This window comes from Protopterus annectens, chromosome 13.part0, assembly GCF_019279795.1.
Source record: "Protopterus annectens isolate FY-2018-M chromosome 13.part0, PAN1.0, whole genome shotgun sequence".
In the NCBI taxonomy this organism is placed as follows: domain Eukaryota; kingdom Metazoa; phylum Chordata; order Ceratodontiformes; family Protopteridae; genus Protopterus; species Protopterus annectens.
This window is the reverse complement of record NC_056747.1, coordinates 761,599,281-761,622,662: the sequence shown is the minus strand read 5'-3', so window position 1 is coordinate 761,622,662 and position 23,382 is coordinate 761,599,281. Positions and strand designations below refer to the sequence as shown.

General features: G+C 39.9%; 1 protein-coding gene across 2 annotated transcripts in view; it reads right to left on the bottom strand.

The window, feature by feature from the left end:
• ANKRD13B (ankyrin repeat domain 13B) overlaps positions 1–23,382 on the bottom strand; it is a 1,471,566-nt gene that overhangs the window by 14,546 nt on the left and 1,433,638 nt on the right. For both annotated transcript variants that reach the window (XM_044054460.1, XM_044054461.1), the window contains one exon: positions 4,187–4,263. In XM_044054460.1, coding sequence (XP_043910395.1) covers positions 4,187–4,263 — 77 coding nt within the window. The remainder of the gene's footprint in view (positions 1–4,186; positions 4,264–23,382) is intronic.

The following is a 23,382-nucleotide window of genomic DNA, read 5'->3' as shown; positions in this document are numbered from 1 at the left end:
TGATCAAGCTGCCAACTTCATGTCCGACCTCCTGACTTGTTTGTGGAAGCATTGTGGGATGAAACATCTAAAGACCATCCCCTAGCATCCCCAGACTAATGGTCTTGTGGAGAGGTTAAACTCTATATTAAAGACTATGCTACGGGCATTTGCAGACAAGTTTAAAAGGGAAAAGGTTAACCATTAAACCAGTAGGTGTAAGGTGGGTATGGCAGAGGTCACTTACTTAGGACACAGAGTGGAGAGTGGTAAGATTAGGACAGAACCTGTTAAAGTGGAAGCTATTCAAGTATGGCCAGTTTCTGTTACTAAAAAGCAAGTGACAGCATTTCTAGGGACAGAGGGGTACTATAGAAAAGTTGTGCCCAATTATAGTACAGTAGCTGCATCCCTTACTGACCTAACTAGGAAAAATAAACTGGATAAGGTAGTGTGGACCACAGATTGTGAGCAGGCATTCCAGCCCAGATTATAGCAAAGAATTTGTTGTGCAAGTCAATGCTTCAAAGTATGGTATGGGGGCTGTACTTAGCCAAGTTTCCTCAGAAGGAGAACAGCACCCAGTGGTATATCTTAGCTGTAGACTTCAACCTAGGGAAGAATGTTATGCAGTTGTGGAAAATAATGTCTAGCCATAGTATGGGCATTGCAGAAGCTGCAGCCCTAGCTTTATGGAAGAAGATTCACTGTACTCACAGATCATAATCCTTTAGCATGGCTAAATAGAGTCAGCAAGTAGAATGCCAAGTTGCTGAGGTGGAGTCTAGGGTTGCAGTCATATGACATGACAATACAACACCGCAGTGGGGTTAATAATGCCAATGCCAATGCAGATGGACTGTCCAAGAGAGGAGTGGGTTGATATATTCCCAGACAGACCCATTTTTCTCAAGTGCCATTTTTCAAGGGTCACTTTAAAATCATGCTTGAGTTACATTGGGGGAGACTAACCTGTGTATTATATGCCAGCATGACTAGCTATGATATTGTAAATAAGCTCTTGTATGTTGATTAATACTCTGTATAGGATGTTTTTAAAAGTTGAACAGTGTTCTGTTACATGTCTAAGTGTGCATGTTTTTGAAGATGTTCTAAATGCAGGCTATCTCAGAATCAGCTAATCTACAGTTGATATCCAGAATGTTTCCAGTTGCTCTGTGTTTACTTTCAGAGACTGAAAGACAGGAAGAAACTTTAATAAACAGCTGTCTGTTGATTTTTCAAACAGTGAAATAAAAAGAACTATAACAGTTGAGACAGTTAACCTAGTCTTTAAAAGATGCAACTGGTGAATGACCAATAACAACAGAAAAAAAGAAAAGAGTTTCCACCGAAACAATGAAGCCAATAACGGTTTAATGCTCAATAATCCACAAGAGTTACACTTGGATGTCCACGAACAACTAAGCACTTTCGCCAAGGTTAAGAAACCATAGGCATCTTCAGAGTTGTTTGTTTACAATGCATTCTCCCCTTTTGTATAATATCAATTTCATTAATTAACCAATCATTCAATAAAAATTGTGGATTATTGGCTTCATTGTTTCAGTGGAAACTCTTTTCTTTTTAGTCTTTAAAAGAGCCTGCTGTGTTCAGCAGTGTTGACTTGAGTTCACAGTAGCTGTTCAGTTCAGTTCAGTTTACAGTTCACAGTTTTACTGAGCAGTCAATACCCAAAGGACTCACCAATAACTGTAAACCTGCCTTTGCTCTGTTGTGATATTTAGTTGAGATCAGGGGCAGTGTTCCTCAGGTAGATATGAAATTATAGCTAAATTAGTCAAGAGTTTTTCTAAATGTTGGATTTCTGTCCTTCAGTATTAATTTAATTTTCCTGGTGATTGAATTCTGTTTGTTTATTGAAATTACTGTTTTACATTTAAAATCATTTTGCTCATTATTAAATATTTTTATTATCTTACATTGTGGCTGATCAATCAGTGTATTATTTAGTGGTTTGAGAGTACTTATACCTGCTTTGATAATTCCTAGGCCACTCCGAAAGCCTGGCTGCTTTAGGTCATATACTACCATTTGTTTCAATATTTAATTTTAATAATTGGATACCCCTTTAAAAGGGCATGTAGACTCTGTGAATGGTGGCGGCCTGTTACCTTTTTATTTTGGGGAAGGGACACAGCTGAAATCTGTGTCAGGCTTTCCAGGAAGTGTTTGGATGTGTGAGACAATTTATTTAAGTGTGAGTGTATCAGAGGTCTTAAACTGGGACACATTCCTCTGGAGTGTGTAATAAGGAGTTGCATTAGTGCTGGACAAAAAGTATACAGTCCAGTCCAAGGTTATACAGCTTGTTCTTGTGTGCTCTTAGGAGAAATTATGAAAAATTACTCCTGTTTAAGTGACAGTCTCATATTGGAGTCAGTAGTGAGGATTGCCTTTAATTAGTTACTGACCCAGGATAGTAGGGGACGTTACATATTTGTGGCAGTTTGGTGGGATATTTAACCAGATGTCACACTACCTATCATGCTGTAAATGGAAGATACCAACTTACCTATCATGTTGTAAAGGGAAGATACCTCTTACTTTCATGTTTTTTTGAAGTATCCTAATTTTACCTTTCCTTTTATCTACTATTCATATTACTCTTGCCTCTAAATAGCCTTGTCTGTGGCAACAACTTCATCTAAATTTAATGTTGATTTAATATATATGTAACTTCCACAATTTCCAGTCACTCTTCAGCTATCTGGCTTGTGTGCAACTCATCAGTTATTGGCACTTTTATGTGCAATCACTAATGTGCACACAATGGATTTTATGATAAGATTAAGACTGCAGTATCTAGAGATTTCTCTTTCCCTGAGAAATAGTGACCTGTAAGTAGGTACACATAAATGGCAAGGTGAGGGACACAGTATAATTTGTCCCACTTCAAAAGCATCTTTTTTATTTACTTTTTTTTTTTTTTTACAGTTCATCTGATTTGCCTTTGAGCATTTGTGCTGTTTTGTGATTGCACTTCTGTGGGTCAATCACAAAACAGTCACAGTTTTGTTAAGATGCCCCTTCCCTTTAATGTTTACCACACCTCTAAAGTACACTGAATCACTTTCTACACAAATACTTGTGCCCGTATCTAACTGTTTCAGCTCTGTTGATGCTAATGCCCCTAACATTAGTCTTTCCAAGTCCAGTTTTCCCCTTTCTTGATCTCTTCTCTTTTCTTACTGGTTTGTTCAGTCTTTTTTTGCACCTCTCACACTAGCTCCAGCCATTTATTTCAAGTCAGTTTCTAATGCCTTTCTTTCTCTTTCCTATGTACTACCTCAGCTTTCATCCATGAATGTGTTTGCCTTACTCCCACCTTTTTCAAATGCTTCTCTGCTTGCCTGTTTGATCAGAGCCCCTAATAGTTCAGCTTCCCTGCCATCTCCCAATGGCATATCTACGTAGGTCCTGTTAGTCATCTGCTGTTCAGCTTGCACTCCACTAACAGCTGCTTGCATCTCCTTGATCATCGTCATCTGGAAAACTTCCTCCTTCAGAGTCCCGCACTGTTCTTTGTTTTGAACACTGTATGTAATCTGCTAGCCCAGTGCTTAAGGGCTCAAACTTTTGTTTGTGAAGGGAGTTCTTCAGTCGTATCACAGCTGCTGGGCTTGGTGATATAAAATAACATCAACGATAATGAAAACAGCTGCTTCTGAAGAAGTTTCCCATCCACTCTGATAGCCAGCCGCTAGGTTTAACAGTACGGTATTGACTGTGATATCGAAACAAACAGCTGTTTGAGACTGAAGTTTACTCTACTGTCTGATCCCTAACCACAAAGGTTAGTACTCTGCTATATACCATGATGTTTATTACTCCATCTTCCTTCTTTCTCTGGCATAGTCTGGTATGGCTTTTATTTATATCAGTTGTATTGTCCCTACATGAGATAATACAGTGGTTGTGACATAATGGGAAAAAAATAAACCCTGATGTTACAATAAAGAGTAATCTACAGAAGTAGATTAACATTAAAGGAACAGTAATGACAGAATAATCACATCAAACAATTCAGTAACAGAAGGAAGACCATGTAAATATTTTATAAGATAAATTGAGCTGTACAGTATTATTATATTTTCAGTTTTCTCTCGGGTGTCTGTTGCCTTTTAAAAATATGGGCAGAAAGCTCTAGAGTTTTTCTGATAAAACATTTAATAGAAATTCATACCTATCCCTTCGATGGTCTTCACAGGGTAAAGGGTGGGTCCCTGGTTTGCTATTGGTCAAAGCTTCCCAGATTGTCACCTACAAAGACACCAGGAAAAAAGGGGGAAAAACAAGTTGTTTTTTTAAATAAACATGTTAAAAGGCATCAGTATTTATGTAGATTCATAAGAAATAATGTTTGTGGTTTCTTGGACCAGATGGCAAACCATGAAAGTAAAATATGTAAAGTGTATAGCAATATTAAATCAGTTTGTAAGTTATAAATGTAGTAATAATGTCTGCAAGTGTAATTACACATGTTTACAGCCTTAGAACTGGCACAATGTGAGATTACAGTCATGATGTGAACACATCGCTAGGATAAATCCTGAAAGCCTTACTCAGGGAAATAACTGTCCAATCACTAGTATTTACAATCTTAAGTGAGCTGGGCAGAGCAGCATCCATTTTCAGGTACGACACGAGACAGGAGAACACTTGCAGGCAATGAAGCATATTTATATATTTATTTATTTGACATTTGTTTACCAGGATAGTCTGACTGGGCCACATAACCTGTTTTCAGTGGAGGCCTGGGGAGAAAAGCTCCATGCCAAAACTTATTCACACATATAATACAGTTAGTTATGCTTATGCATATAATACACATTCAATGATTAGACTTTGCTACACATTACATTATAACATACTAATAAGTTACAAATATAAGAACAGAAATGTTTGCATTATGAACAATCAGTTATAGTTCAAAGTCCAAGTCAAAGTAAACTTGTCATTTAGAACTACACATGTGCAGCCTAAACGAAATGACATGCATCAGCTCAATTCTTGAGATTACAAAGGAAAGTGAAACAACACATACAAGTAGAGGAGTAAACATAACTAACAAATACAATACCACTCCCAATACACGCAAGAAAGAGCAGAGACATTACCAATACTCATATACAAAAAGAATACCCTTGCCTGAGTTAAATTAGCTACCATATTTAAAGTAATACAAAACACACATCTCCTGCCTGATGCCAGATGCTTAAACAGCCCATGCGCAGGATGCATGTTGTCCTGTATTATTTTGGAGGCCTTTCGGATGCTTCTTGCAGAATAAAGATGTTGTATCGATGGAAGACTGGAACTTGTTACCTTCTCTGCAACCCTCACCACTCTTTGTAGTGCCTTCCTTTCTGTAAATGTGCAGCGTCCAAACCACACTGTGAAGTTGCAGGTGAGGATGCTCTCTATTGCACCTCTATATAAGGTGGAGAGAATATGAGGAGAAAGCTTAGCTTTTTTCAGCCTTCTTAAAAAGAGGAGGCATTGGTGCACTTTCTTGACCAGTTGCCTGATGTTTCTCGACCACAAAAGATCCTGTGATATGTGTACACCCAGGAATTTCATACTGTTAACCCTCTCCACACTCTCACCATTGATCCTGAGCACTGGGTGATTTGTTCTCCTTTTCTTGAAGTCTATGATAATCTCTCTGGTCTTGCTTACATACAGGTGAAGGTTGTGCCCCTTGCACCAAGTGATCAGAGATGCCACCTCCTCTCTGTACTCCCTTTCATCCTCTTTTGTGATAAGCCCGACTGTGGTGTCGTCAGCAAACTTGATGATATGGTTCGACTTGTGCTTAGCATAGCAGTCGTGGGTCAGGATGCTGAGTAACAGTGGGCTGACAACACATCTCTGTGGAATCCCGGTGTTAATCATGATGCACTTTAATGTGTTCTTACCTGAACATACCCTCTGTGGTCTCTCAATCAGGAAGTCCAGGATCCAGTTACAGAGATGTTTACTGATTCCTAAATGTGACAGTTTTTCTATGTTACATTGGTACTACCATATTAAATGCAAAGCTGAAGTCTGTGAACACCATTCTCACATAGTTGTCTTTGCCCTCTAAATGCTCAACTGAGATGTGTAGTGCTACTGATATCGCATGAGCCATGGATCGGTTAGCTCTGTACGCAAACTGCAGAGGGTCAAAGTCAGGAGGTAGGCATGATGAAAGATACTGTTTGATCAACCATTCAAAACATTTCATAACAGTGGATGTAAGAGTGACTGGTCTGTAGGTATTAGGGCTGGAGGGAGTGGTTTTCTTAAGTAGTGGGATGATGTTAGTTTCCTTGTAACATGAGGGTACTTTTATCATGGCAAGAGAGGTGTTGAATATTTTCTTGAGCACTGTGCATAGTTGATCAACACAGCCTTTTAACACCTTGCTCAGTATGTTGTCTTGGTCAACAGCTTTCCTGGTGTTCACTCTTTTTAGCTCGAGCAAAGAAAATGTTCAAACTCTTCAGGAATTTGATGCTGTCCTGACACTGTGCTGACCTGATTTTGCGGTCAGTGATCTCCTGTATGCCTTGCCATAGTCTCCTTGCATCCTTCATTTCTTCAAAGTGGCTCTGCGCCTCTCTGTCATATTCCCTCTTAGCCTCCTTTATACCCCTCCTCAGATCACCTCTTGCTATACTTAGGGCTGCTTGGTTCTTTCAAAGCAGTCTTGGAGGGCCTCCATAGCCACCTCGGGCCATACCCTGATTTATTTCTTTGTGGGTTTCTCTCTAACCAGTGCGAGTTTGTAAGCTGGCGATAGCAAGATGGTATAATGGTCAGAGTTTCCCATTTGTGGAAGTTGCACTGCCTTATAAGCTTTCTTTACGTTTATGTACACCTTGTCTAGGATATTATCACCAATTGTAGGAACGTGCACATATTGATGGTAGTGTGGGAGTACTTCTTTCAGGTCTGCTTTATTAAAGTCACCAGCTGCCATGTGTACAAAGTCAGGATATTTGCTCTGTAGCTCACCCATGTGATTGCATAGTTGTATGTATTGTAACAGTAGAATATTTACAGTTAACATTTATGCACAAGAATATTTATGCACAAAGATTGTGTTGTAGTAGTAGATATTTACAGTTAAATTTATGCACAAAAATGAGATAAGCTTCTTAGGTAGCTAGTTTTTCCACAAAGTATGAACTGTTTACAGTTATACACAACTGAAATAAACTTCTTGAGTAGATTATGACCATAAATTGTTAGTAGGATATCATACAGACCCTGTCAAGATGTCCTTTCTACAACATATATGTATATAAGTGATGTGGAATATAGTCTGAACATACCTGACACCAGTGTATAAGTTCAGGATGTATTATCCTAAGATATAGGGTTTCACATTTAAAAGTTCCAGTGCCTATTCATGTGGAGAAGATGAAACGTAAAGCCCTCATCTTAAAGAAGCTAATAAACAGCAATCATGATTCAGCAAAGCTAACTGGGCTTCTCTTTTCCAGTTGTCTAGAGCCATTCACTGTTCAGTGTCAATGAATGTAGAAAGTGTACAGTATGAGTCCAGTGCTCGTACTGAGCATGGATGCAGACATATGTTGTACAGGTATCAGTGCAGGCAAAAGGCACCACTGTGCCTCTTGCCTGCTAGTGTAGGACAGCAGGTGTAGTTAGGGAAAGCAGATACCATCATGGGTAACGAGTACTTCCGGAGACAGTAGCTGCTTGCTTTGCATAACTAGGGTAACAACAACAGTAAGACTCACTGTGTTTACTGTAAACCTCCATATATAAGGAGTTTCAGCAGGAACACAGTGTAATAATATAAACAGTACTACTGTTAACAGTGCAATAATATAAACAGTACTACTGTTAACAGTGTAATAATATAAACAGTACTACTGTTAACAGTGTAATAATATAAACAGTACTACTGTTAACAGTGTAATAATATAAACAGTACTACTGTCAATAATGGGTGTCAGCATGGAGAATAGATAATGCTGCAAGTAACAGATCACTGTTGTCTACAGATGCTTCCTTGATACTAGATTATGCTGTGACAAGTGTGGCCATGATAACAGGTTCCATAATGGACAATGGGTAATGAGAAACTGGATCATGGTGGATCATGGATGGTGCAAGTAAAAACTAGTGTCATTCAGTTTTAGGATGGATAAGGAATGTCACTATGTGTCATGGATATCAGTGTCATTTAGTTTTAGGATGGATAATGAATGTCACTATGTGTCATGGATATCAGTGTCATTTAGTTTTAGGATGGATAATGAATGTCAGTATGTGTCATGGATATCAGTGTCATTCAGTTTTAGGATGGATAACGTATGTTACTATGTGTCATGGATATCAGTGTCATTCAGTTTTAAGATGGGTGATGTATGTCACTATGTGTCATGGATATCAGTGTCATTCAGTTTTAGGATGGATAATGAATGTCACTATGTGTCATGGATATCAGTGTCATTCAGTTTTAGGATGGGTGATGTATGTCACTATGTGTCATGGATATCAGTGTCATTCAGTTTTAGGATGGATAATGAATGTCACTATGTGTCATGGATATCAGTGTCGTTCAGTTTTAGGATGGATAATGAATGTCACTATGTGTCATGGATATTAGTAACGACAATAAACATCTTAAAGGATACCAAAGGGAGGTAAAACAAGGAATATAATTAAGGTTTGTACTACATAGCTTAAACACGCTGGAAAAATAATGGAATCTTTTACAAAGGAGATGTTTACTGAATATGTTGGAACCAGTGGGGCAATAAACCAAAGGCAGGAAATTCACCATGGGATAGCCACATCAGTTAAAACCTAACAGATTAACTTAAAGGAGTCTCCAAAATAATAAGCGCTATTACTAATTATCACTGTAGGTATGACTTTCCTAGCTTTTACCAAGGCTTTTGATTCAGATCTATATTCAAGTATAATGCACATTTCCCGGATTTGGGTGGAATCTAGGGTGATTTCTTTGAGGTTACAAAACTGGTTGGACAAAATGATGCATATAACAATGGTAAATCAAATGTACTGTGAAGGAAGAAGAACTGAACCATAGTATTAAGCTCTGGGTCCATTCATTAGGACAGAGTTGGCAAGAATAGAGTGGTTACCATTCCAAAGTGTGGCAGCTCAGCTTAAATGCAAATATTTGCAAGATAATGCACACAGGTACAACAAGTACTGCAGAATGAGCTTCTTACAGAAATGAAAATGCAAAGGTGCACTTGAAGAATTACGGAGAACAGGCTGCAGTAATAGCAGTAGGTCCTGCAGCAAACGGCAGGAATCAACAATAGAAAATGGGAAGCTGAAGCTACTCTTCTTCTGCATAGAGACGCAAGTCCAGGGATTGGCTCTCTGTAGCCCTGTTCTGCAAAGATACTGTCAGAGCTGAACATATGCACAGAAAGGTAACTTGATCTGAACAAGAATACTTCTGAAAAGGTGCAAAAGGAACTTATGAGGTACTCATTAAGGAAAGGGGAACAACACACTTCAGGGGAACTTGCAAAGTCCTAGTGGGTGGCATGCTTTAAAGGAGAAAATATTTAAGTAAGGGGAGAAGTTGAACAAAGAGGCACAACAGCTGAGAGATGATGTTAAAAAGTATTTTTATATGAAAAGAGTTATGGATGCACGGACTAATCCTCTTGAGACAGTTGCTGAATAAAACCAGTGAATGAGTTAAACAAAATGTAGCACATACACAAAGCAACCCTGGAGGGATGTAGGAAAAAGTAAATCTTTGGTGAAAAAGGAAAAGTTCCTAATCCATGGATTAGGAAAATGGGCAGACAAGGTGAACAAGGTATTCGTTACCTGTCAGCAATCTATATGCTTTTGGTCTCCTTGCCTTAAAAGCACAGATACCACACATGTTCAGGTCACAGTATGTCACATCATACATTAGAAAGGATGGTATTTTACAAATGATTTGTAATCACGCAATTAGTAAAGTGTCAGTACATGTGCACCATGTTACAAATATGGATCTAGTTTGAGAAATGGCATGCAACAGAAAATGGACTCATAGCTCGGAGGGATAGAGTCCTTGCTGTGACTCTGGAGACCCAGATTGGAGTGCCAAAACCAGACACTGGAGAACTCAGCTTGCAGATGTGAACTAACAGCTTAAATGTTGGCTCACTAATCCTTGGGGGAGGGTGAGTTTAGTTCTTGGCTGAAGTCCCTACTGAAAGTCAGCAGTCCAAGCTTAGGCCAGCAAAAGTACACGGAAAGCATAGGAAAGACATTGATAACAGAAGCTGTGCCCAGGGGTGGGGCTAAGAGAATGCCAAAAAAAATCTCCTTTTGTAAGGATGGTGACACAACAGTATGCTGCTGTCTTCTCCTCGTCTTGCTTTGCTGACTGAAGAGGGATACCTGGCAAATCCTGGAAGGTTGTGTACATGTGTGTGTGTGTGTGTGTGTGTGTGTGTGTGTGTGTGTGTGTGTGTGTGTGTGTGTGTGTGTGTGTGTTTGTGTTCTTGCGTGTGTGCACATGTGTGGGGCAGGTGTAATGGGTTAGCACAAACAGAAAGTAAACACACACACACTGTTACAACACTCAGCTTGCAAAAAGCATGAAAATTTCAGCCTTTTTTGAAGTCAACAGATTTCCACTTCTGCAGTAATTCTCGCCATGTTTAGCAAACTGACCAAATGAAACATTTATTTTCATTTGGCTTATACCTTATATCCATGGAACAGCATACCTTCTTCTCCCCAGACTAATGAAATATACACACAAGATAATTCCAGTGGTCCTCCTTCTTGCAACAAATTGACCAATTTATTCCTCCATCGAGGTGAAAGCCTTCTGGCCCATTCATTCCCTGACTGAAGGAGAAAGATATTAGGGAGCAGTTCAGTCTGCTGATCCTGTGGACTACACTATCCCTCCCCTCCGGTAGTTTGCATGTTCTGCTACAACTGCACTCTGGAGGTGCATATTCACTACTGCAGATATGCATTCACTTGGCTGAGCAATGCATGCTGCACAGCAAAGACACTCTAGACTCCTCACTGTGGGTGATAAACTCCTACAGTTGTTAGCAATGCACCAGCCACTCACTCCTGTCCTCCCCTTATCAGTACCATCAGTGCCCATACTGCTAGATGACCATGGATCATCGGGGGTACAGTCAGGGATTTATCCCACTCACCACAAGGCCAGGTAGCAGGACTTTTTTTTAATATCACTTGCTTGTCATCCACCCTCTTGTCCACTTGACTGATACTGTGTTCACAGTCACAGAGTCCAGTGCCTCCCAGTGCTGCATTGATGTAACAGGGTGGTCTCCCTCTCTGAATAGTCAGGAAGGGGTTCAGACTGGTAAAAAATCAGTAAATCTTCCAGCTGGTACTTTACTCATCACTCCTCAGCAGCAGAGTTTTTTTTTTTTATATCAGCATACTTATACATTCACTTTCCAAATAATGTCTAACATTTGGCTCCCCTGTCACCATTGCCACTTTTCTAAGTGGTCAAGGAAAATCCAGTTAAGGCTCCCATGTTCTAAGGAAGAGGCTACTGAGGAAGCTTAAGAGTTGGGGTGGGCTTTTAATTGGCATGTTGGGTGTAGAAATGGTTAGAGTTGAAGAATACAAAGGGTGATTGTGAAGAAGGTTCTGTCCAATGTAAAAAGAGTAATTACCAGGACTACAGGGGACTGATTCTAATGGCTAGACTCTTTTATATGTAGATATGTGAGACTGCATTGAGATATATGGCAGAATAAACCTATCTGTGGATAATACCACATTAATGGGGTAGTGATAAAGATGGCTAGCCAGTCTGAAAAGCAAAAAGAGGGAGATTAAAGATGGCACCTAAGTTTAAATGAAGGAAAACATCAGGTGCTGCATCTGGAATATAGTAATATTTGCATGAGTTATGAGTTAGAAGGGTGGGAAAGATTTTTGGAAAGAGATAGAAGATGTTTTGGTATTTACATCACCAGACCACTGAATCATCAGCAGCAGCACTGTGAAACAGTGGTGATTATGGCAAATAAGATTCTGAGGCATATTAAACCAGCTCTGTGGTGTAGCATAGTAAAGCTCTCATTACTCCACATGAGTGTAACTTTAAAATGTCTCTGATTTGTAGAAAGTCCCCGATTTTCCCCATATTTTTGCCATGTCCATCGTAATATACTTGATTTTTTTACAAATCACTGAGGATTACAGTCAGTCAATAATGCCAGTCATTACAGTTTCAAACTTATTGTTGAAAAAATGCATGTTGATGCAAAACCTGTTGTACTTACATTTTAAGAGAATCAGAGAAATATTCCAAAAATATCCTTGACCTTGGGCCTTTGTTCACCATTATTTTTATGACAGGTTGAGAGGTGTGCCCAGGTGACCACATTCAAAAAGCAGCTTAGGCACTGGTCATTGTAAAGGACTGTGTGCCCACAGTTTGCCTAGAACTGTAACCAGGGATAGCATACATAGGAGTAAACACCAATCAGTGAGTAGTAAGCCTAAAATAGATGTCACAGCCATGATGCAGGGGTTAGAGATTCTAGTTAAACTCCCAAAAAGCATTAAAAAAATGAATCCACAACGGTCCCTGACACTTCCCTCTCACCTCTGGAGCAATGGACTCTCATTCTTCTTATGATTATGACTAGATATATTATGAGGAAGCTTTATCCAGGGATACTGAGGTAATTACTCCAAGTCACTAATATGATCACACTTAGAATACTACGCTAATTTTTGAAGGCTATATAAAGTCAGCCATATTAAGTTAACAAGCTGCTTAAATGTTAAGAGTAAGCAGAATGAGAAAGGGACATAAAGGTATGTACTAGAAAGAAAGGATGAAAAGCCGGGGCTTATTTTCACTACAGCCTAGGACAGATGTTGGAGAATATGGTACTACTGCATAAGTAACGTGAAAAGTAAATAATTCAAATTAAGACAGGAGCAGTGGAAGATATTCTTCTTCAGAGTGTAGTTAGTAAATTCAGTCTGCATATGAGGAAGTGTTGTTTTATATAAAGAGTGGTAGACAAGATATAATAAACACTTAGACCAGATGATACAACATTTTCTCCTTCTAGGATTACCTGTGCAACTATAAAAGTTTATAAGGGTGGCAATATCAGTTCCTTTCTTAAGTGATGATGACTGCAGTCTCCCTAGGGACAAGTAATTCTGTTGCCTTGATAATGGGCACTATTTATCCACAGTGACTCTAACAAAAATGCTTTTTACATATTTTGTGTAATTCTTCTCGACTGGTCCCCAATGACAAAAATAAAGATTTACATCCAGTCATAACTTTCTGTCAGTAAGGGTAGCTAGATACACAGGCAAATAATAGACACACAAATTAATAATAATAATAATAATAATAATAATAATAATAATAATAATAATAAGAAGAAGAATAATATGGCACATGAAAAATAATCCATGCAGAATTTAAAATGCCAGGATAGAGTTGTTGTGATATGTTCACTGTTAAAGGAGCTTCTTTCAGACAAACTCTAAACATCTGTGGAACAACATTTTTGTTCCAACACGGCCATAATATAAACTTGAAAATAAACTGATTTAAACACATTCAGGTATCACCACTGCCTTTGGTTTCAACCATTTCATCTGAAATATTTGCTATGCAAAATCACTTAATCTGCAAAAATGAATCCGCCTTGCAATGTGCAGATATAATATGATTATAAACTGCACTATATGGTGCTAAAGCATCGGTTTGAATTGCAGTGCATAACTTTTACCACGAGAGGGCACTATTTCCTACTTGATGGTAAAGCTTGCTAAGAACTTAATTACTAGCTGTGCAATTAAATCTCATATAAATTACAGAAGTGCTCAAGGAAATATGACACTTTGTTTCCACAAAAGTTATCCCTAAGTACTTAGCACAGCACAAAGAAGTTGGAATGAACTTTAATGCCGTACAAGAGGGTATAAAAATATTAGGTAATTATACTTGGTAGATTTGCTGTTAAAGTCTGCACTTAGAATACATTACCAATGTCAATAAAAGCTACAAATATGTATTCACAACTTCTAATCAACTAAGAGAAAATATTTCAGTGGATGAATAAAGCAGGTCTGTATAGCTGATGTGGCTACGGTTACTTTCTCTTATTTATGTCTTTTGTCCGTAAGTATTCTCAACTATTAATGCCCATTTATATGTAGGATTTAAGAGTATAAAATAAAAGATGGTCAAGATGTTTGCAGTATAACAAGAGGAGACAGCATATATAAAACAGCAACATTCACTGCGTGGCAAGTACATCTCATGAAACTCACTGATATACAGTGTTGTGCTAGCTACTTAAAAGTAATAAGTTACTATTACTAGTTACTTTTCAGTGAAAGTAATATATTACTACTACTTATTACTTTTCTAAAAAAGTAATATATTACTATTACTAGTTACTAGCTAAAGGGTGGCTGCAGTGGTTAGCATAGCCACCTCACAAAAAGAGGTTCTCTGGTTTGATTCTCGGTTGGGGTGCCTTCTGTGCAAAGTCTGCATGTCCTCCCTGTGGTCATGTGGGTTCTTTGGGTGCTCTGGTTTCCTCCCACATTCCAAAGATGTGGATTGGACACTCTAAATTTGCCCTATATGTGTGTTTGTGCCTTCTATGGAAGGTTGGGTGCCAGGCTGGCAACTCAACACCATAAAACTCTACTACCTATTGTTCTGTGGACCATTGTTCCACTGTGGCAATCCCTAATCAGGAAAAGCCAAAAGAAGACAACTGAGTAACACATTACTGTGACATAAGTAGAGTTTATCAATTATAATATTGAGATTTACTCACACAAGTAAGCACATACATATGTTGTTGCGTCTTTCGGCTTTTCCCAGTTAGGGGTCGCCACAGCGGAACTCCGGTCTGCTAATGATTGGTAGTTGATTTTTACGTGCCGAGTTACTAGCCCTGACGCACAACCTTCAACGAAGGTACGCCCATTCATGCATGTCTCCACGCAGAAGACGCTCTAGCTGAGAATCGAACCAGACAGTGTCTTACTGTCAGGCGACAATGCTACCGCAGCACCACCACTGCGGGTAAGTAAGCACATGCATATGTGTATTAAAATTGTATACACAATGTTACAATGATGATGAATAGCATTTAACAGTTAAAAACTCCAGCAGATTAGTCTTTATAGCTGGGTGGCACAGTGGTGCAGTGGTTAGCATTGTCACCTCACAGCAAGAGGTTCTCCGGTTCAATTCTCAGCTGGAGTGCTTTCTGTGTGGAATCTGCATGTCCTCCCTGCATTCGTGTGGGTTTCTTCTGGGTGCTCCAGTTTCCTCCCACATTCCCAACACATTCTGCAGGTGGAGAGGACATTCTAAATTGGCTCTAAGTCTGAATGTGTACATGTATGTGCCCCTGAGGAAGGTTGGGTGCTGGGCTGGCAACATAACACAATAAAACTCTACTGCCACTATAGGAGCAGCCAAAAGGAGAAGAAGGCTAGTCTTTGTAGCTAGAGAGTCGCAAATAATAAACCAAACCATACACAGCCAGTACCACAAGACCTATAAAAACCTATTACATTTTACCTATTTTCAACTACTAAAAATCAAAACCTGAAAAGAATTTTAAATAGAACATAAAAAACTGTCAAGACAAAAGTTGGTTGATTATAGATCCACTCAAAGAGTCCTGTTTGGTGCAGTGGGATGGGGCGTCGGGTGTTAAATCGATGAGTTGTGAGTTTGATTCCAATTGATGGTGGTATGGAGAACCAATGCCATTTATTATACTTTAAGGGTATGATTTCTAGCAGGTTAGAATTGTCCCAGTGTTAGGAGGTGTTTTAGAAGGTGAGAGTCCCACAGTACCAGGGCAGGGCCAGAGTCTGGTCGTCATTAGCTTTCACCTCCTTGCAGTGGTAAAAAAATGAAGTAAATTTTGTTCCAGACTAATTTTAATGATCGATTATGAGTGCCATGTGCTATGAGTTGTGCCAAAATTATGTTGTAATTCTTTTGTCCAAATTGTCCCCTTCAAAGTCTCTATTACCTCTTACTATCTGATTACTACTGATTACTACTATATAGGAACTGCGGTGGTGGTGCTGCGGTAGCGTTGTCGCCTCATAGTAAGACGTTGTCCTGTTCAATTCTCAGCTAAAGCGTCTTCTGTGTGGAGACATGCGTGAATGGGCGTACCTTGGTTGAAGGTTGTGCGTCAGGGCCGGCAACTCGGCACGTAAAAATGTACTGCCAATCATTAGTGGACCGGAGTTCCTCTGTGGCGACCCCTAACTGGGAAAAGCCAAAAGACACAACAGCAACTATCCATACTATATAGGGGCCCCAGAAGTTTTACATCACTCTTTAGGGGGCAATATTGCTCACTTTGATAAAGAATAGTTGTGTTATAGCTTATCATAACTAACTGCGGTGGTGGTGCTGCGGTAGCGTTGTCGCCTCACAGTTAGACATTGCCCGTTCGATTCTCAGTTAGAGCGTCTTCTGTGTGGTGACATGCGTGAATGGGCTTTCCTTCATTGAAGGTTGTGCGTTAGGCCCGGCAAACCAGTACATAAAAATCTACTGCCAATCATTAGCGGACCGGAGTTCCGCTGTGGCGACCCCTAACCGGGAAAAGCTGAAAGACACAAACAATAGCTTATCATAACTATACATGCCCTTCTGTTGTATATTGCAGTATTCTTTACATATGGATTGTCTTTCACCCTGCGACCTGATGCCCACCAGTATACAAAAGCTTCTAGCCACTGCCAGTATGTGGGATGTCACACATATGGTCTGACGTCAGCCATAAAAGGGACATCCACACATACCATCCTCAGAACAAGGAGGATCCATGAGGAACATTAGTCCTAAGGAAACAAATAAGTCATCCAAGGAAGGGACAAGATGCAGGGGGAAGGAGGGAGGGACAGAATACTACAGCATAGAAAAGAAGGACATCTATGGTTATGGTAAGATATAACACAATTATTCTACTTCCTTCTATTCAATGTTGCAGTATTCTTTACATATGGGAGAGTAACTAAGCTTAGTAGGAACCTTGGGAAGAGGAAGGAGCAGAGGAAAAATGCTTTAAAAAATTTTCCAAAAAGTCATGGAGAATAGCTTGAGCAAACCCTGCCCTAGACCTAGAAATAGTGTCCAACTTGTGCTTGTCAAAGGTATGCACAGAAGACCAAGTAGCAGCCTCCAGAATAGAGTAAGTATCCAGGTCTTTAAAGAAAGCACCTGAAGAAGCAACAGATCTAGTAGTGTGGGCTCTAACAGGAGCAGCCAGAGACTTACCATGAAAGAAATAACAAAACTCAGTAATCTTAGAAATCCAAGAGGAAACTGTTCGTTTAGAAACAGGTAAACCCAGAGCACTAGGATGAAAAGACACAAAATGCTAATCAGATTTCCTGATAGCTTTAGTCTTGTCTAAATAAAATCTAAGTTGCCTATGAACATCCAAAGAATGTAGAATCTTTTCAATGGAGGTCTGGGGAGAAGGGAAAAAGACTGGCAATTGGATAGACTGGTTAAGTGACCTCTCATTTACCACTTTAGGCATAAAGGAAGGGATGGTGCGCAAACAGTCTCTGTCATTGTGAAAAATCAAGAAAGACGGAGATGCCATCAAAGCCTGAATCTCAGAAACTCTCCTAGCCGAGGTCAAAGCTGCCAGAAGCACAGTCTTCCAGGCACAAAACTTTAGAGAAGCAGAAGCTGCAGGCTCAAAAAGGTCCACAGTTAGCTTCTCTAGGACATAATTATGATCTGAAGGTGGTGGTACTGGTTTCCTGGGAGGCTTAATATGTAGGACACCTTTAAGGAAAAATGTTGCCTTCAATCTGGAAGCCAAAGGATGTGATAATAGCCGACAAGCAGAAAGAGCAGAACAGTGGACTTTGAAGAATATTACAAACCACTGCTAAGCAGTTCACACAAGTAAGAAAGTACTGTAGGGATGTCCACAGAAAGTGGATCTAGACTTCTTGAAAGGTACCAGATAGAAAATCTTTTCCATTTGGAGGTGTAAGATTTCCTAGTATTGGGTTTCCTGGCCTCCTGCAAAACCCAACGCACATCCTGTGAGAAAAGGTGCCTAAAAAGGATCAAAAATTGATCACTCACGGGGTCATCTGCAATGCTGAGAGATGTAGATGAAGCAAGGATCCCTTGTCCTGTGTGAGCAGGTACAGCTGGTGAGGCAACCTGTAGTGATGGCCCTTGGCTAGTTACAGAAGAAGAGGGATCCAATGCTGTCTTGGCCAATAGTCACCAACAAGATTTTTGGTTTGTCCTGCTGAATTTTCAGCAAGACTTTCTGAATGATAAGGTGGGGGGGGGGTGCATACAAAACCATCCCCTTCCATGAGAAGGAAAGGGCGTCCACCTTCCAAGCCAGAGGATGTGGGTTTCTGGAATAAAATAGAGGAAGTTGTCTATTTTGAGAGGAGGCAAATAGGTCCAGCTGTGGAGTAGTCCACTGGTGAACCAGATCCAGGAAGACATCCCTGTGAAGCATCCATTCGTGGGAGTATGATATGGATCTACTTAATGTGTCCACCACAGTGTTCTGGGCTAAGGGTAAATAGACAGCATGAAGGGTAACCTTCTACTGAATTGCTAGTTCCCATGCCCTGAGAGCTAACCTGCAAAAAAAGTAAGATTTGGTGCCCCCCCATTTGTTTATGGAGCATAGAACTGTTGTTTCAGCTGTTACAATGTTCAGAGGACCTGTCAAAAAGAGAGGATGAAAAATCTGCAAGGCTAGGATCAGAGCCCTCATTTCTCTGATGTGATATGTTCCCTCTTTTGAGATGGAGACCAGTGACCATGAACCTTCTTTGATGCAAAGTCCACCCCCCCCCCCCCAGCCTGTGTCTGAAGCATCTGTAAAAAGCTATTGAGAAGGCTGGGGCAAGAGAAGAGGAAGGCCAGGATTCAAAGGCAGCTGCTGAATCCACCAGAGGAGTTCTGTTTTCAGGCAGGGAAGAAGAGCAAATGAGAAACTCTAGAGGGTATACATGTTGAAAATCGACTGAATTCAGGTACCACTGAAATTTCCACATGTGGAACTTTGCAAAGGGCAGCACGGGAATCATAGAAGCCACGAATCTCAGGAGTCTTAGGAACTCCCTGTCTGAGATGAAAGAGACAGGAGGCTTCCCATGAAGGCAGTCAGAGTGTGAACCTTTTCTGTTGGCAGGAAAACCATCATCTGATCTGTTTTGAACCTGCACCCCAGAAAAATGTGACCTTTTGATGGGGTCAGAGTGGATTTTTTGAAGTTTATAGCGAACCCCAGCTTTGAAGGAGATGAATGGCCTGCTGAAGGTTTTGAGACAACTGTTCTGAATTGAGAGAAAGAAAGAGGAGTTCATCCAGATAGGAAGAACTTTGAATCCCCTGGATCCTCAAGAAGGCAATGGCAGGGGCCAAGCACTTTGTGAATACCCTTGGGGCAGTGGAGAGACCAAAAGGCAAGGCAGAGAACTGAAAGTGCAAAGAAACCATCAAGAAATATAAACATTTCCTGTAAAGAGGATGAATAGGAATGTGTAGATAAGCATCTTTGAGGTTCAAGGACACCATGAATAAATGGGGAGAAATCAGGGGAAACAGCATCTGAATAGGGCAGTATCTAGAAAGATGGCACCTATAGAAAGGTATTTCAGTCTAAGAGGTCTAGAATTGGTCTCCAAGGACCACCCTTCCTTGGAACCAGAAACATTCTGGAATAGAAACCTCGGCCTCTCTGATCCAGAGGAACGTTCTGGATGGTGCCTTGTAAAAGAAGTTGTGATAGGAGCTGTAGGAACAACTCCAGCTGACTGGAGGGGAGCTGTGGAACTCCCATAAAGTGAGGGAGAGTCTTCCAAGTCAAGAAATATCCTTTATGAATGACAGATGGGACTTAGTAGCCCTGAATGATGTTTGCCCAGACTGAAAAAGAAAGGAAGAGGCAAAGAGACAGAACAGTATGACTTAGAAGAGGATGGTGGTTGTCACAGAGAGCTAGGTCTGGCCTGAAAGGGTTGCTGTACTGGAATGTTTAGTTTTTTGTTTCTTTTTGACATGTATTTCCAATTGAGGAGACAAAGCAGAAGAGACTGATGTAGGCCTAACATCTGAGGAAAACAAAGATGGATCGCTAGCTGGAATGACAAGAACATCCACAGAGTCCTCAAGCCCAACAAGCTGCAATTCCCCCTTGTCGCCCGAATCAAACATCTGCAAAGCCTCAGACATGCTGGGAACTGATCCCTTGGTAGCTTCCTAGGAGGTACCCACCGCAGAAGCAGACATGACCTTCGACCATACCACTGGGTCTTCACTGACCTCAAGGGACACATTGGAGGTAAGAGGTGCAGTTGAAGAGGTTTCAGGCCTTTGTTTGCTCACCTTCCTCTTCACATTCGGCTTAGCCAAAGGACCCCCAAAACCCTCCATAATGTCTTTAGCCAGATGTTTTAACTGCTGATTTTCTAAGTAAAGATTTAGAGCCGAAAGTCAGCTATGCAATGTCTTAGGCACAAAAGCCTGACAAATAGAACAGGAGTGGTAGTCGTGACTAGGCCCCAAACAGAAAAGGCAAAGGTCATGGCTGTCTTTATGTGGAATCGGCCTTCCACACCTACACTTGCCTTTCTCGGATGACTTGAACAATAACAAATTGTAGTAGCAATAAAGCAAATACCCAATGGGGCACTTACCTGAAACTGAAGCTAGCAGCAACACACGGAATCTGACTGCAGACTGTACATAGGAGTCAACCTTCTGAATTGCAGCAGAAAAGTCCTAAAAATGGTACGTGTGGATGACCCTTTTATGGCTGACATTTTCAGACCATACATGTGGCATCCCATAGACTGGCAATGGCTGGAAGCTTTTGTATACTGGTCAGACATTGGGTCGTAAGACTGAAGACAACTCATATATAAAGATACTGTAACACTGAACAGAAGGACATCCACTAGTTTAAGCAAAAGTAACTCAAAAGTAATGCATGTTTAAATTACTAGTTACTAAAAAAAAAGTAACATATTACTATTACTAGTTACTATTTTGAAAAAGTAACTAGTTATATTACTTCTTCTTTCAGCTTTTCCCGGTTAGGAGTCACCACAGCAGATCACCTGTCCGCTCATGATTGGCAGTGGAGTTTTACGGTGTCGAGTCACCAGCCCGGTGCCCAACCTTCCACAGAAGACGCACACATGCACACACTCACACCTAGGGCCAATTTAGAGTATCCAATCCACCTACAGCATGTCTTTGGGATGTGAGAGGAAACTGGAGGACCCGGAAAAAACCCATGAGACTACAGGGAGGACATGCAGACTCCGCACAGAAGGCACCCCAGCCGAGGATTGAACCGGAGAACCTCTTGCTGTGATAGTTACTAGAAATTGTAATATATTATTCCCATCACTGCTGATATATTTAGAGAGTAAAGCATACTATGGAGAATTGTCTCTTTCTACACAGGAACTCAGCGGATAGATTTTAGTAAAAGCAGATCTGTGTGCAGATTACTCTTGAAATATCTCTGTAGTTTGGAACTCCTTCACAAAAGAGACAGGTTTATGAATGGATCTAAGTGATTTTACTTTTTAAAGAAAATTCTACTGATTTATTTAATTGGACAACATACAACCATATCTATATCTATCCGAAAATGCTGGCTGCACTTTTCTGCAATGTAGACCAAGAAATAACACAGCACCCAGACAGAAAGTTGGCTTAGGTTAGAGTGGTTTGGTCACGAAGGTGAAACCCGAGTGACCAAACAAAGCCAGACGTGGGTGTATTACCCACAACCAGCCGTGGGTTATTGCTATTATACAATGATATCATTTAAGAAAAAAGTTGCTTTTCTTAAATAATCTCCTTGTATAACGGCACCATGTTGTTCTTCCATGTTCTTCCCCGGTATCCTGGGGCTTTCTTGACGTACTGCGCATGCGTATGGGACTTGCGTTCCAACACTAATGCAGTAAATTAGTGCTGTGTAAAAGAAGCAACAAAGGAAAGAAGATCTCAGTTGCATTTTTTTTGTCTTTAATTAAAAAAAAAATGAAATCAGCAGACATTGTACATACGGTAGAGATGGGACAGAGAAAATATAAGGATAATCAGGTAGGTTTCTATAGTTTTGATTAAAGTACCTGATTATCCTTGTATTTTTCTCTGTCCCGTCTGTCTTGTTCTTTTGAAGTCTCTGTTTTCTGAAAGTTTTTTTTTTTTAAATAAAAAAAGTAGAGTTTCCATAGCATATATTAATAGAAGAAAGTCTGAGCGACCGGAATTTTTTCCATTGGTATTTGCTCGATTTACAATGAGCACGCTGGTTGGGCTGACCAATCAGCATGCTTGATTTTTAATGTTAATGGCCAGTCATTGTATAACAAACATTGTTTTGCATCTTTCTATCTGGGTACAGTGTTATTTGATGGTCTATACACATGCACACATAAACACACACATAAAAGGGAACAAACATTAGAAATTAAGACAATGCAATCAAATTATTTAAAACACATCTAAAACTGCAATTTCCCTCACACTTGTATCTAAACATATTATCAATATATGTGTATATATATATATATATATATATATATATATATATATGTGTGTGTGTGTGTGTGTGTGTGTGTGTAAATAATGATGTAAAAAATCATACTTGCTTTACCAAGGAAAAGATCAAGTGTAAATAATTATGAGAAATTATATGGATATTGAACTTCACCCACAATGTGGGCAAAAAATAATGCTGCACGATGATGTGAAAACATATTTTGGAATTCTGGGATGAGCTTCAGTACTTTCAGTATCAAGAAATAAAGAGATGGATCACTCCTTGTAGGACATTTATTTTTCTAGATGCCCTGTATTGTGTAACAAAGCACTTTGTAAATCATATTAATACAAATTATATACATGTATAAATTTATAAATTCAGGAGTCCCATATACAACCATATACAAACGTGTATATATATATATATATATATATATATATATATATATATATATATATATAGGTTTACTATTGTTTGTGCGAACGCAATGTGCCGAAAAACAGAATGTCGAACGTACAAGCAGTTTTGCAACAGATAGTCAACTCCACTTATGCAAATGCACAACTGCATTCGCATAAGTAGAAATCAACTATCTGCACGTAGATCGCAGTACAGTGGTTTGTGGAAATTCATCCACATCCCCACTGTAGTGAGATCTCGGAGTTAGAATGTATAAGTAGGGGGGTTGTGGAGGGCATTTGATTCAAATCAGCTCCTATACGGCTATCACGTGGTGGTTTCGACAACAGTGTTGAGTCAAATGCGTCGAGCATTT